This window comes from Rhinopithecus bieti, unplaced genomic scaffold, assembly GCF_001698545.2.
Source record: "Rhinopithecus bieti isolate Rb0 unplaced genomic scaffold, ASM169854v2 scaffold_9876, whole genome shotgun sequence".
NCBI classification, from domain to species: domain Eukaryota; kingdom Metazoa; phylum Chordata; class Mammalia; order Primates; family Cercopithecidae; genus Rhinopithecus; species Rhinopithecus bieti.
In genome coordinates this window covers 97,718-113,161 of record NW_016806295.1, presented here as the reverse complement: position 1 = coordinate 113,161, position 15,444 = coordinate 97,718, and the positions used below count along the sequence as shown (strand labels likewise).

General features: G+C 41.1%; 1 protein-coding gene across 1 annotated transcript in view; it reads left to right on the top strand.

The window, feature by feature from the left end:
* The first annotated feature begins 16 nt into the window (after positions 1 to 16).
* The window catches only part of MTMR10 (myotubularin related protein 10), a 57,527-nt gene continuing 42,099 nt past the window's right edge, over positions 17 to 15,444 (top strand). The window contains exons 1-3 of the mRNA XM_017875393.1: positions 17 to 290; positions 896 to 956; positions 14,476 to 14,612. Of these exons, the coding sequence (XP_017730882.1) occupies positions 231 to 290; positions 896 to 956; positions 14,476 to 14,612 (258 nt within the window). The 5' untranslated portion in view covers positions 17 to 230. The remainder of the gene's footprint in view (positions 291 to 895; positions 957 to 14,475; positions 14,613 to 15,444) is intronic.

Below are 15,444 nucleotides of genomic sequence, written 5' to 3'. Positions count from 1 at the left end.
GGCGGGGCACCGGACCCCTTCCGGGGATGAGCCCCGGCGCCCGCGTCGGTCTGGCTGTGCCCGGCCCCTCCCCGCTCGGGCGGGCGCTGCGCCGTGTCCCCGCCCGTCAGTCCGCCCGGCTTGGCTGGCCGCACAAGGGGCCTGGGCGGCCGCACTGAGAGCTTTACGCCTGGAGGCGTCGGCGCTGCAGCTGACCCGCGACGGGAACAAGGCGAAAAGGCGGCGGCACCATGTTCTCCCTCAAGCCGCCCAGACCCACCTTCAGGTCCTACCTCCTGCCGCCGCCCCAGGTAAACAACCCCAACCCGCGAGCGCCTCTCTCCTCGGCGCTTCCGTGGAGCCTCCAGGCCGACCCCCGGGAACTGGAGGACCCTGAGAGGCTGCGCGCGTCTCCCTGCCCTCAGCCGCGCGGCTGCCCGATTGCCGGCGTCGCGAAATGCGCCTTCTCGGGAGCCCCCACTGGCTCGGCGAAAACTTGTAAAACTCTTCTGCAGCCATTCTCTGCCCGAAGTCCGTCCTCCGTAGTTTTACCGAGTGTTGAGACCCAGGGGAGCCTTGGGAGCTGGGGTTTTCTTTAGTTTCCAACCCGTCGACCGTCCCTCCTATGACCGCAAGCATGATTGCAGCGCTTGGGGTCACTGGTCGAAGTGGTTACCCGTCTGTCATAAATATGAACACCTGGAAGCGACACTGGCAGTTTAAGCAATTTTTATTATCAGGCTTCCAAGTCGATAATGAGCAGATCTTTAAAAGTGTTCAGTTAATATGTGAAAGAATTTAAATGGGGGCTATGTGTCTTTCGCCTGTGTTATCACTTAGAAAACAACATTTGCTGTAGCATTTTACGGAGGGTGGGGGGATTGAGATTTTGATTTATTTTGCTCATATATTTCAGACTGACGATAAGCTCAATTCGGAACCGAAGATTAAAAAACTGGAGCCAGTCCTTTTGCCAGGTAAACGTTTGTTAGAATTTTGGCAGATACTTTAGCAATGTATTTTGGTCTAAGATTATTCTGCCCACTAGTATCATGTGGTTAACTTCCCTTCTCTCATTAAACTTTCTCCAGTTAAAAATCTGGTGATTGAGAGGAGAAAATGGAACTGTCAAGAATGTCATTACCTCATTTCCTTTTTTGTCTCCTGAATTTCTTTTTGAAAATACGTATATGTTTAATTGCTTGGGTAGTAAAAGTACTCTTTGCTTACGTGTTTGTCGGCCATTTATGGCATTAATGATAGTCAAATCATTTTAATGCATCTTGATAGTATAAAAAGAGGCCTTTATTATGTCTGTCTCTATACCAATAACAGAGCTAAGTGAACTTTGAATTACTTGCTTGGCAATTGTTTTTTGAAGTTGTCAGCTGTATTTGCAAATTTGCTTGTTTCAGTTTAGAAGTAGGCTTTTCCCAGCAGAGACACTTAATTGACATTTGGGGCCAGATAATTCATAGTTGGAGGGGCAGGCTGCCCTGTGTATAGCAGCAAAGATGGTCTCCACCCACTAGATGCCAGTAGTAGTACCCTTATTCCCCACCACCTAGTTGCGACCTAGTTACCACACCAAAATGCCTCCAGTCATTGCCAATTTTTTTTTTTTTTTGTCCCCGGCCTCTGGGGACAAAATCTCATAATAGAGAATCACTGCTGTGGAACAAAATTTACTATGGGTGACGTTAGAGATAGAAGTAGGGATTGGTGGCAGAAAGGAGTTTGTTTTAGAGCATAGAAAATATTGGTATGGCATTTGGAATTGTGTAACAGTTGTATAATAATTAGGAAAAGTCGGTTGTTTAATGCGATTATTAGGGGAAGTAGCCAGATACTTAGGAAAGCCTATTTTAAACCTGAAATCAAATACTAGTTTGTGTGGCTACTATGAACATTGTAAAATCTAACTCATTACTTAAAGCCAAATCTAGTAAAATAATGAGAATCTTGTAGGTAAAAATTGAACAAATGTGGAAACTTAAAATTTTAATATTGTATAGGGACAAAATATTAAAACACCAAACTTTGGTTCCATATGATAGATGCTAACTCTTAAAAAGTGTTTCTTAAACTTTACTATGGGAGTCATAAATATTTTCCTTGATTTTGTTAGTGCTTTTCACTGAACAGTGTGTACTAATTAATCATTTGTACTCTTCCTCAGGGTGAACAGTAGAATTACTAAGTAACCCTTGCTCGGTTTTAGTCTTAGTCGCTCTGAGCTAGTGTTTAAAATGCAGGGATGAAAAACAGTACTCATTTTGAATGAGTGCCTGTGAGCTATTGAACTTTGACTTCCTTTACTCTGAACAGGTCTGATTCTTAGGCTTTGATTCCTCCACTCTGCCTACTATGATTTCACACTCAGTAACTGTAAATGCCAGTGCTTGTTTTTTACTTTTTTAAAAATTTTTTAATTTTTTTTTTTTTTTTTAAGACTGAGTCTCACTCTTACCCGGGCTGGAGTGCACTGGCGTGATCTCGGCTCACTGCAACCTCTGCCTCCCAGGTTCAAGTGATTCTCCTGCCTCTGCCTCCCAAGTAACTGGGATTACAGGAACCCACCACCACGCCTGGCTAATTTTTTGTATTTTTAGTGGAGATGGGGTTTCTCCATGTTGGCCAGGCTGGTCTTGAACTCCCGCGCTCAGGTGATCTACCTGCCTTGGCCTCCCAAAGTGCTGGGATTACAGGCGTGAGCCACTGCACCTGGTCAGTTTTTAAAAATTAGTTTTTAAATTTAAGATATATGCTAATAAAAGGTGTTACTAAGTATGCATAAACTTGAAGAACTTTCTCACTGAGGCTTATCAATTTTATAAAATTACTAAAAGTCAAGAGTTTTCTGGGGAAATTGTAAACCCAGTTTCTGACTATGCTTTTCTTGTCCCAGAAATGGCAGCTAAATCCGAATTGTTTTTAGAAAAATTCTAAAAGAGGTGTAACACTAAGTCTGAACCTTTTAGTTGCCCATTAAGAAGTTCTCTGACTTGTGTTAATTTTTATTGCATTGGTGGCGAAATCATAGCTGAAATCTGTACAAGCATACGTGACGGCTCTATCACTCAGCATTCTGTTTGTACCTGACTTATTCTTACCCAACATTTAGCCAGTCCTGAATTAGGATGTCTTTTGCCTCCTTCCTCTCCCCTTCTGTTCTTCCCCTCTCATTCTGGCCTTCTTGCACCCATCCTGGCTGTGTTCTGTCTGGCTACCATGTTGTGGTCTCTGTTTCCTGCTTCACCTTGCCTGTCACATCTCTCACTGCCACCATTTGTTCTTTGTTGGCCTGCAGCCTACTGCTCTACCCATGAAATGGAAGGCAAGTGGAAAGTAACTGAAGTATTGGTGATCTGAAGACCTAGACTAGGCTAGGGCTTTTACTAAGAGGGAGTGAATAATATAGTTCTTACCTTTGTTACTATCAGAAATCAGTAGAAAACCTGGCCACATCACCTTTGGCTATATACAGGGACACAGAAGTTATTGTTCAACATGGACACAGGGAGGGGAACATCACACACCGGGGCCTGTGGGGTGGTGGGGGGTGGGGATGGGAGGTGAGGGGAGGGAAAGCATTAGGACAAATACCTAATGCATGCCCAGCTTAAAACCTAGACGACCGGGCTGATAGGTGCAGCAAACCAGCATGCACGTGTATACCTATGTAACAAATCTGCACATTCTGCACGTGTATCCCAGAACTTGAAAAAAAATTTTTTTTTAATTAAAAAAAGAAGTAATTGTCTAGAGAGACGGTATTGCATGCTTTGCTTTGGCATAATGCCTTGGGTCCAAGGGTATCCTACTTCAGTTGCCCAAAGTTTGAACTTTTAATTCAATAAGCAGATGAAAAGTAGAACACAAAGTCAGTTGTTTATTTGCGTGCGGTCACCATGTGCGCTGTTGGAACTTAAGGCTAAATTCAAAATGATCCTCATGTTTTATTAAGTAAAGAAAACAGAAGCAAATGACTAGTAATTTAATTTAGATTGTGGTTTATGTTAGTAATTTTCAGCTTTCCTGATTCATGAAACTCTTGGAGATGGATATTGTGCCTTCTTCAACTTTGTGGTCCTGATGCCTCACAAAGTGCAGAAATGTGATAGACGCTGAGATGTTTACTGAGTGACTGAACGAAGGACCCCTCAGACCACCTGGCTTAAACTGTTACCTTAGCCATGCACACACACAGACTAACTTTCAGATTTAGGAGTAAAGGGAAGACTGTGTTATTTTATGCCAGGCATTTCAAGAGATTTATGTCTGAGCCTGGAATTGAAATAGAGTCCTCTGTCGAAGCAGTCAGCTTTTGTGTAGGCTTTCTCTTTATCTTCCTTTCGTTAACGTGAATTTCATTCTTTCAGTGATTATATTGTATATGTGTAAAATCACTCCAATACTTGAAAATTGAGTTTGACTTTTAAAGTGTGTGTGTGTATATATATGTTTGTGTTCCAGCATGTATTTGTTAAGAGCATGTAATGCCAGACTGTGCCCTGTTTAGCTGCTGGCCTGGTGGATCGGTTCGGTGAGGATGTGAGTATCTCCTGGGTGCCAGATCTGTCCTGGATAGGGAGAGTGCTGGAAGTGTCGTGTGCCTGTATCGCAGAAAGGCCTGGGATGAGCTCTAAGCTGCCTGTTGACAAGGTAGAAGACTGTGACCTGGATCACTGGTTCCCAGATTCCAGCCAGGGCCTGGTATCAGATTTGAATGAAGTTTTTACCAGCCCTTAGTCAAAATGAGAAAATTAAGAAAAGTGCAGCTTTCTTTAACAAAGCTAAATTTATTTGATTTAAAGATTGTCTTTTATTCTGAGATTATGTTCTTCTAACCTACTTGGAATAGATACTTTTTTTGTTAAATGTTGGTGATAATAGCTGTAGCTTTAAAAAAGTTTTTAAGTTAACAAAATTAAAAGGTTAAAAACTCTATATTGGTCCTTTAAATTAGTTTTACACTATACTTGATTTTTGGAATCTAAACCGGAACTAGATGAGATTATTATAATACTATAGATATAGTTTTGTGAGCACTCACACAGAGAACGTTAATTATTTTGTCTGCCTGGGAGTACTTCCGCCATTTTTTTGTGTGTGTTTTGAAACGGGGTTTTGCTCTGTCACCCAATTTGGACTGTAGTGGTGTGATCACGGCTTACTGCAGCTTCAACCTCCTGGGCTCAAGTGATCCTCACACCTCAGCCTCCCAAGTAGCTAGGACTACAGACGTGCGCCACCGCACCTGGCTAATTTTTGTATTTTTTGTGGAGATGGGGTCCAACTGTATTGCCTAGGCTCGTCTCAAACTCCTGGGCTCAAGCAGTTGGCTCGCCTCGGCCTCCCAAAGTGTTGGGATTACAGCCGTGAGCCACCACACCCAGCCGCCTTCCACCGTCCTCTGAAAAATGCATCTTCCTCCTCTTGACAAATTATCCTGCCCTAACTAACTCCACCCAACCTTGGGTTCCAGTGTGGCCAGCAAGGATAATAACCCACCCTGGACTGCAAGCATGAGCAGAGGTCTGCCTCTGGATATTGTCAGGTTGGTACTAAGGGAAGAGGTCCTCTTTGGTATTGCTGCAAGTGGCCACAGTTCCAGAAGAATCAGTTGAAAAGAGTGAAGAACTCCAAGGGAGTGTACTAATGTGTTGAAGTCCCTGGGTTTCATTGTCCTTGCAGTCCAGCTGACACAAAAGCCTTATATTCTTCTTTTTGCTAAGCTATTACCAGGCATGGTTCTGAACATACTTTGAACTAAGATCCTTAACTAATATAGCTTGCAGGTTAATCCTCATAACAGCCTTGTAAGCTAGGATACCAGTTTATCTCCATTTGACAGATGTGAAAACTGTAGTTTGCAGAGGTTAAGTAACTTGCCCAGTGTCACACAGCTAGCAAGGCAGAGCCAGAGTTCTGTGTCTGGCTCCCAGGCTGTGACACTAACTGCTCAGCAGCACAGCCCGCCTGGCTGCACTGGTGACACTAGGGTACAGATTTGTGCTTTGGAACTGTTGGGGAGTAGATTGGATGTCAGCCTAGAGGGAGTTCTCTAGTGAGGTAAAAAGAGCTCTGTCCTTGTCTTTGCCCTTTTCACAACGGTGACAGATTTTGACCCAGCGTGAGGAAGAACTTTCAAATAATTTCAGCTGCCAGAAAATGGAATGTCTTGGGGAGGCAGTGGACTTCCTGTTGCTGGCTGTGCTGTAGCAGAGGCTGGTGAAATGCCAGCAGCTTTGTATTGAGGACTTAAGATTTGCAGTGAGTGGGGCTTGATGGCCTTTGCTGTCTTCTCATCCCAGGGCATGCTCTTTTTTAAAGGAGAAGAGTTGAAATGCCAAGACTTAACAATAATGAATTTGTTCTGCAGGTATTGAGTGTGTGCTTGATGCAGTTTGGCAGAAGGGTAAAATGCTGAAGAGATGGGATCCTGTTCTTAGTTTCAGTTCACTGGGGAGATGCTTCAGTAAAGGAAAGAAAAGGTAGTGAAAGCTCAGAGGAAGGTCACCTAAGCCAGATTTGGGGTAGGGCAGGGGTGTCAAAAAGATCTCCGGAAACAAATGCTTGTGCTCTGAATCTTGAGTGCCCGTTGAGAACTCAAGCTGAGCTGAGCGCTGAGGCTGTGTGTCAGCTCAGCTCTTTCCCTGTTCCCATCTACGGTGCTCACAGCACTTTCTTTCTTGAGATTATTAGATAGTGAATGCACTGATTGTCAGAGTTTTTTGTAATCAGATCAGAAAAGCATACAACCATGGGCCATCTGGGAAATGAAAATAGCCATTGTTGTATAGATGTCTTGTTTATTTTTTACATGCTCACTGGCCCATACTGTTCTTGTTTTCTGCGTCACCATACGTCTTATTTCCTCAGTTGGATTGTGAATTTGTTAAAGGCAAAGACTTTATCTTTTAGGTGTTTTATGTAATTCCTTTTTGTATGTAGGCTTCATAGATGATTGTAGACTGGTTTTTGTAGTATTTTAATTTATGAATACATTGTTTTTGAAGGACCAAAGGACTTGTAACACGCCCTCAGAACAGTAAACAGTGTAACTGAACTATCTTAGCGTTAGCTTAGTACTTTACCCATAGAGCCTTAGGAATGTTTGGAGCTGTCCATTCCTTAGGCTTCTGCTGCAGTACCTTAGGCCAGCATTTTGTTACCCTTCCAAACTCCTCACTATCATTATCAGTACCATTCATGAACCTCCATAAATAAAATCCTACTTAAGCAGGATAAAATCCAAATTCTTTAACCTTGTAATTTGTTAACACTATACCTCACTGACTTCATTTCTCAGCTTCACTCAGGCTGGTTCCTTGGTCTCGTCCAGGTGCCTTATTCCTTATTTAGGACCTTGTTACTATTATTATCACACATTCTCTACTATCTCAATGCTCTTCTTCCTTCAAGATTTCATTCTACAATTTTTCCTGAGATCTGCAGTATACCCTTCCTCCTGCCCCATCCTGAGTGCTACTCACTGGATATGGTACTTGCTTTTTTATATTGTGTGTTAGTACCAGCATTAAAGATTTTGTGTTTATCTTCCACAGTTTCAATTTCCTGTAATAACTTTTGAGCCACTTTAATTCCTGAGTTTACCTAAAGCTCGGGTGACCAGCTTGTCCCAGTTTGCTTGAGACTGTCCTGGTTTTAGTGCTAAAAGTACCACATCACAGGGAAACCACTCTGTCCCAGGCAAACTGGGGCAGTCACCCTACTGTTAAAAGCCCAAGTTAAGTTGTGCTTTTGGCCTCTGCACATCCCACTGGTTAATTAGCCACGTGTGCTGTGAGACTTTGCCTTAAACTGTGTTCCAAGCTAAAATGTATGGGAAACATTGTTTCTGTCCATCAAACGTGCTGAATTTCTAAATATATAAGGTGTTAGGAAAGATAATACAACATGGTTTTGAGGTCCTCAGGGAGTTAAAAACTTTCCTAGCCATATCATTTGGAGGTTTATTAACTGTAATTACATTTGCCTTCTCATTTATATTTACAGATGAAGGGGTCTTGAGAAAATAAACTTGGATTTCTTAATTTCTTCCCAGGTGGTGGTAGAAACCCTTGGCTCATCATCTTCTAATTTAGAAGTTTTTGTTTACCGCACACTGAAGCTAATTTCCTGCTTTTTCTATCTCCTTGAGGCTTCCTTGTGGCATCCTGGGAAGTGCTTGGTGGTGTAAATGGTCCCACCGTGGCTGATGGCATAGCACGGAGCTGGGAGAGATGAGTCTGGTGGGTTCTCACAATCAGGCCAGCCAGCCGTCTCTGGCACACCACCGTTTTACTGCATAAAAAGCACAGGCGTATAGTCTCCCTGAAAACTTCAGGTCCTCTAGAGCTTTGAGGCTTTTATTAAGAGTTTTCTCTTCTAGGTCACTAATTTAACATGTGAACAAGAGCAGTCTCAGCACCTTTATGTATCCTGTCTAGGAAGAGGCCACTTTGTGTCTTCTTTTTCTCCCCTGGGTATAAGCTAGTTATAAGCTAGTTTTCTGGTCCACAGTGTTTCAGGGCATGGCAGGAGCTTGTGACAGCTCCTCTTCAGCATTCCTTTTTTTTTTTTTTTTTTTTTAATTATGAGCAAATAACATGTGAGCAGACAGCTGTGCTGCATGACCCAAATATTTTAAAGACCGGTTCTGCGTGAACAAAATTTAGCATTATCAAATAAAACTCATGTCTCTAACTTGACACTTATCGTAATAGGAAGACCCAGTTGTAGCATATCCTCAGAAGTGCCCTTCTTTTCTTTCTTCTTCGCCTGTATCCCTCTGTACTTCTGTTCTTTGCTTCTTTCCAAGGACTCATTTCCATTCCGTTCTGTAAGAAAAGGCTGTGTGACGCTTAAAAGACCCAAAGACCCTGGCCCGGAGAGTCCTTCTTTCACTTTTTTTTTTGGCTGTTGTTAATGTTGTGTCCCTTGTTTATATTTTTCTTTAGTAGTTTTATTTTGGAATGAATTTGAATTTGTAAGAGTTGTACAAAAGAGCATAGAGTTAATGTGAACTCTTCAGCCAGCTTCCGCTAATGTTAATAGCTTATGTAACCTTGGTCAATTTAGCTCAACTAAGAAGCTAACGATGCTATTAGCTAAACTGCAGGTTTTATTCACGTTTGCCTAGTTTTATTCACATTTCCCTAGTTTTTCCACAAATATTCTTTACCTATTTCAGGTTCACATCCAGGATACTACATAGCATTTAGTTGTCGTGTCTCCTTATTCTCAGTGTCTCAGTCTGTGACAGCTTTTTCATCTCGTCTTTCAAGACCTTGACGTGTTTTTTTTCTATTGAATTAGATTTTTTTTTTTTTAGATGGAGTCTCGCTCTGTCACCCAGGCTGGAGTGCAGTGGTGTGATCTCCCCTCAGTGCAACTCCAACTCCTGAGTTTGAGCAATACTCCTGCCTCAGCCTCTTGAGTAGCTGGGATTACAGGTGCACACCACCAGGCCCAGCTAACTTTTTGTATTTTTAGTAGAGACGGGCTTTCACCATGTTGGCCAGGGTGGTTTCGAACTCCTGACCTCAAGTGATCTGCCTGCCTCAGCCTCCCAAAGTGCTAGGATTACAGGCATGAGAATGAGATTTTTATTTTGCCTCAAATAATACATATTAAAGCTCTTTAAACATAGAAATATACTAATCAAAAGGAAGAATTTTATAATTACTAGATTTCTGTTCTAACAAGTCACCCCTTAGAAACGTCATCAAATTGACTTTTAAAAATGTAGACGTAATTTCAGACTTAGAGAAAAGTTGCAAATAACAGAAGAATCTGTGGATACCCTTTCCTTAGATTCCCCAACAAAACCTTGACACTTTTATTGTTCAGGTAGTGTCTTATAGTACGCCTCCTGGTTTGGATTTGTCTGATTTTTTTTTTTTTTTTTTTTTTTGATTAAGCAGAGGTTGTGGATTTCGGGAAAGACCCACAGAGGTGGTATCCTTTGCCCTTGTGTCATGTGAGCAGGCACAGGACATCAACATGATTGGTTATTGGTGATGTTAACCTTGATCACTTCAGGTTAAAGTGGTATCTGTCAGGTTTCTCCTCTAGAAAGTGACTTTTTCCTTTTCCATAATGTTTGTTAGAAACAAATCACTAAGTCCAGCCCACACTCAGGGGATTGGGAATTAAGCTCCACTTCCTGGAGGGAGGAGAATCACGAATTTGTGGGCATACCTTAAAACTACCACAGTAACTAGTAAATACTTTTGGGAAGATAACCTTGTTCTTATACAAATAACCTGGTCTCCTTAAAATTTGGCTCTCTGAATTTAGCATTCATCAGTGCATATTGCACGCAGCAATCATTGAGTCAATCCATGATAGTTTCTTGATCTTTAATGTTCTAATCATGATTTTGTTTCCCTTACTCTTCCTGCATTTAGTAATTGGAATTCTTCTGTAAGGAAGATTTGTCTCTTCTCCCTCATGTATTTATTATTCAGTCATCCGTTTACGACAGTATGGATTCACAGATACTTTTTAATTTACTTTCTATCCGGCATTTGTGTTACTTCTTTTGTTGCTCAGATTGTTCCGGCTTTGGCCATTGGGAGTTCTTTCATGCTGGCTCTTGTATCCTTTGGAAATGCCATCCCCCCTCTTTTTTTTCAGCCCCACTTCCTTATTTTCTGATATCCTGGCATTACCAGAGTCTACAGACTCATCTTGTTTCCCCTGCCCCAGCCTTGGAATCAGCCATTTCTCTAAAAGTCCTAGTTCTTTTTATTGGAAAATAGTATTTTAAAAGCGAGATCTGGGTACTGAGTGTGTGTGTTGTTGCTGGAGTGTCACTGCTTGTAGCACTTTCAGAGGGCAGAGCTAGAAAACATACACACATGTACCGACCCAGGTGTACACACATCTGTTAACTGCATCTCTATTTGTATATTTATTAAGGCAAGCCTGAGTTCATTCTGCTGTCTCAGACTCTAGCCCCTCGGGGTTCATTTCCAGATTCTCGCTTTTGCTTTTCGTTGACGGAGTGTGGGCCGTACAGCAGTTAAACCTGGCTTCTGTGTTTACTTTCTGCTGAGTGCTGTGGCTCATTGATGAGAAAGGGATCTTTTGACTTGACTCGCATGGACGTATTCTAGCAGGAAGGTTGTCCTCATCCCTCCTGTGAGGGGTCCTCCAGAGCTCTTTGAAATGGCTACAACATTGCAGATCAAAAACACCTGCTTCTCAGGTGCTTCACTTCTCACCTTTCAGATGGGACATGCCCAGTTGTGTCTTCTAAGCCTTGTTTCGGATAATTTTAAGAGTTGTCACTTTAGTAACCATCTCTAACACAGGGGTCAGCAAACCTATTCTTTGAAGTGCAGTAAATGTTCTAGGCTTTGCGGACCATAAGGTATTTGTTTCAAGTACTCAAGTCTTTGTCCTGTGAAAGCAGCTATAGATGGCACATGAACGAATGAGTATGGCTTTGTCTTACTAAAATTTTATTTACAAAAACAAGGTTTTGTATTTGACCTGCAGGGCGTGGTTTACCATCCCTTGGACCCATTAAGTATATTTTCCTCCTTTTCTTTGTCTCATTCTCACTGCCTTTGTGGGCTTTGATACGTTAACATTTGTGCATCAGTAGAAGAATCTGGCTTCTAGAGAAGAAGGGCTTTCCAAGGGCATTATACTCCTAAATACAGTTTGTTTATGGTACTAGTGTGGCCACAAGGCCCTGCTACACAAGCTCTGTGTCTTCCTTCCCGTTATTACTTCTGCTTCCCTTCTCAGGAACCTGAAATCGTATGGTAGTTTGTTTGTTTGTTTTAAGTGAATTTTCTTTTTTTTTTGAGATGGAATCTGGCTCTGTTACCCAGTCTGGAGTGCAGTGGCAGGATCTCAGCTCACTGCAACCTCCACCTCCTGGGTTCAAGCAGTCCTCCTGCCTCAGCCTCCCAAGTAGCTGGGACTACAGGTGCGCACCACCACGCCTGGCTAAATTTTTTTTGTATTTTTAATAGAGATAGGTATCACCATGTTGGCCTGGCTGGTCTCAAACTCCTGACTTCAGGTGATCCACCCACCTCAGCCAAAGTGCTGGGATTACAGATGTGAGCCGCCACGCCCAGCCTTTAAGTGAATTTTTATTTGAGTATAGCATGCATAACAAGTTTGTATGGATCATAAGTCTTAGAACTGGATGAATTTTTGTAGCAATGTTTGAAGAGTCTGTTTTTAGATGAGTTTGCTAAGGTGGCACCATATGAGTTTGCTAAGGTGGTTCCGTGTAAAGAAGTCAGTGTTACAGGACTGTGTCCTCTGTCTAAACTGGCATGGTTAGTTTAGTTGTTTAAATTGAGGGCCCACTTATAATTAGTATTTGAGATTTACTGGAGAGGAGAGAGGGTTGAGTATTCAGTGGCCCAGAATCTGATACAGGAATTGGTAAGGTTTATGTTCAAGGAGCTAGAGAAGATTTAAATTTTATGTATTTGAATTACTCAATGTGCGTATATATATATATTATATTTATAAATATAAATATATAAATGTAAATACATTTGGTCATCTTAAATTTTTTTTCTCATTAGAATTCAGTTAAGGCCAATATTTGAACTTTAATACAGTTTTGGTACTTGCTATATCTCACTATAGTACATTTAATTGTATGTAATTATAGGGAAAGACTTAGATTTGAAGTCAGAACACTTGGTTATAAGTGCCAAGTTTACTACTTAGTTTTAAGATCTTAGGAAAGTGATTTAACCTGTTTGGGTCCAAATCCTTTATCTGTGAATTAAGGAAACCATCTGCCTGCCTTCCTTTACAGGTTGTTGAAAGAATCAGACAGGACAGATGTCCTATTTATAACTCTTTAATGCATATTTAGGCAAGCAGTGGCAGTTCTGTGGCTTTTCTCTAACTTACATATCATTTACCCAAACAGCCCTTATCTTCCAGCCAGCTTGGCTGCTTAGCCATATTGAATTACTGCTAGTTTCTCTTCTTATCTAGAACAACTTCTGCCCAACTCATGTTAGACAGAACCATGTGTCATGAAGTGATTTTATTCATTCTTGCATTCAGCACTCTTAACAGGCACCTACCCTGTGTCAGACACTGTTCTAGGCACTAACATTTCAGCAGTGAATAAAATCAGTCCATCTTCTACCCTCATGGAGCATATAATCCTGAGGGTAATGTAGGCATTAATTAAAAAATAAATAAATATAATTGTAGCTATGATGAGTGCTAGAAATACAATGCTTTGATATGTGAATTTAATCTAGATAGGAAGAATTTTTTTAAGCCATTCCCCCGTGGTTGGACTAAGGTAGAAGGAAAGAATATTCCATGAAATGGGAAGTAGCATGGTCCCATGAGGGATTTAGGCCGCCACTGTGGGCAGAGCAGTGAGGGCGAGGAAAACTGGTAGCTGGCTGGGGATGCAGGGCTCCCAGCCATGCGACGGAGGCTTGTCTTCACAATGGAAGTTAACGCAAGCTGTTTGCACTGTGAATTTGACATGAGCAGATTTTAAGTAAATGTTAAGGAGCAGTTTCAAAACTAGCCTTGTACATTTTTAAGAACTTCGAATAAAGGTTATTATTGCAACTCAAATTTGTTATAACCTATTTGTTAAAGAGAGGATTGTTATGAGACTATAGTTTCATTCTTTATGAACTGGTAGGAGTTTGGAGTTTGTCAGCAAACATTCTATCAGTGCTAAAAGTTTTTATAATGAAAGAAATAGGCAAAGTAGATCAGTACACTCACTTTTCTACCATTGACCCAGGAGACAGATGGCTTAAAATGTTCTGGGTCTAGTTGACTTTTAGATCTTGAAATTAAGGTTTAATGATGACCAAGCTTTAAATAAATTGTAGAAATATAATGTTCTTTGAAAAGCACATTATAACTTTTATATTGGGTTCTTATATTTATTTCTTTTAATCTTTCCTTTTAACTCAGAACTATAAGGTTTTGTTGCCTACTAAGTTATAATCTGAGTGCAGAAGGAAACTTGATTTGGCTTTATGGAATACATTTTACATTCAATGAAACTGAGCTCTGTTTCTCATTCCGTACAAAAGGGATCAAAGACATTGGTTTGAGAGATCAAGTCGTGTGTTAATAAAACACAAATATTCCATCAAGTAATACTCTGAAGGAGCTGGTGTAGTTTATTTCTTCTCCAGAAAGTCTTCCAGCAGATAAATAATGAGAAGTAGTATAGCATAGAAAAAAACACAGTTAGGTCAGCCTTTCTAGTTTAACCAGCTCAAACCCCTGAGCTGTTTTTGCCTCAGTTTCTACGCCTTGGAGAACAATGCCTTGTCGTTACTGTTAGCTTTGTTGGGAAGTAAAGTGCATACAGTGCCTGGCACCTGATGGGCAATCGGTGAATGTTTTTACTCTCCTCATCGCTGTCCTCATGAAACACTCCTTCTAGGTCCCACAAAGACCATTGGTATTTTATGACAAAGTAGCTTACAAATATTTTTTCTTTTTTTAAAGGAGAAATTGTCGTAAATGAAGTCAATTTTGTGAGAAAATGCATTGCAACAGACACAAGCCAGTACGATTTGTGGGGAAAGCTGATATGCAGTAACTTCAAAATTTCCTTTATTACAGACGACCCAATGCCATTACAGGTGTGTTTTATTTGTACACAGTTTCATTGTATCAGGCTTTCAACTCTTAGTGGTACATATTATATAAAACATAGGTATGGAAAAATTATAATAAAAGTATTAGGTAATACAATGTAAGATTTAAAATATAGTTTAAGAAGAATGTTGGAACTTGCTTGAGAAGTATCATTAGTTGGAGGATTGTAAGTCACCTTGCTTTATCCTCTGTTTTTGTTATATGTCCTTTTCATTAAGGAAGTTATGCCCGCTCTTGCAGATCTTTGAACCTGCTTATAAAAATGACATAAAGAAAAAGTTATTTGCTAAGTGATCTTACAAATGCCACACATTTTACTGATTTCATAGGTTTTTTTGTTGTTGGGTTTTTGATTTGTTTGTTTTGAGCCTGGATCTCACTCTGTCTCTCAGTCTGTAGTGCAGTGGCACGATCTCGGGTCACTGCAACCTTTGTCTGCTTCCTGGGCTCAAGCTATCCTGCCACCTCAGCCTCCTGAGTAGCTGGTACTACAGGTGCATGCCACCACTCCCAACTAACTTGTATTTTTTGTAGAGATGGGGTTTTGTTATGTTGCCCAAAGTGGTCTCGAACCCCTGAGCCCAAGCAATCTGCCTGCCTTTCCCTCCCAAAGTGCTGGAGTACAGGCCACTGCACCCAGCCTACCATTTTTTCTTAAAATTAATTAGAGTTCTTTTCCTAAAAAGTTAAATTCTAGTTTCTAGGAAGAGTGAAGAATAGTATTGATTTAAAAATTTTTAATAGCCCTCTTGCTGTTTTATGTTCTTACTAGAAAGTAATAGTCCATATAATTTTGGTTTTAGAAGTTCAAGCAGG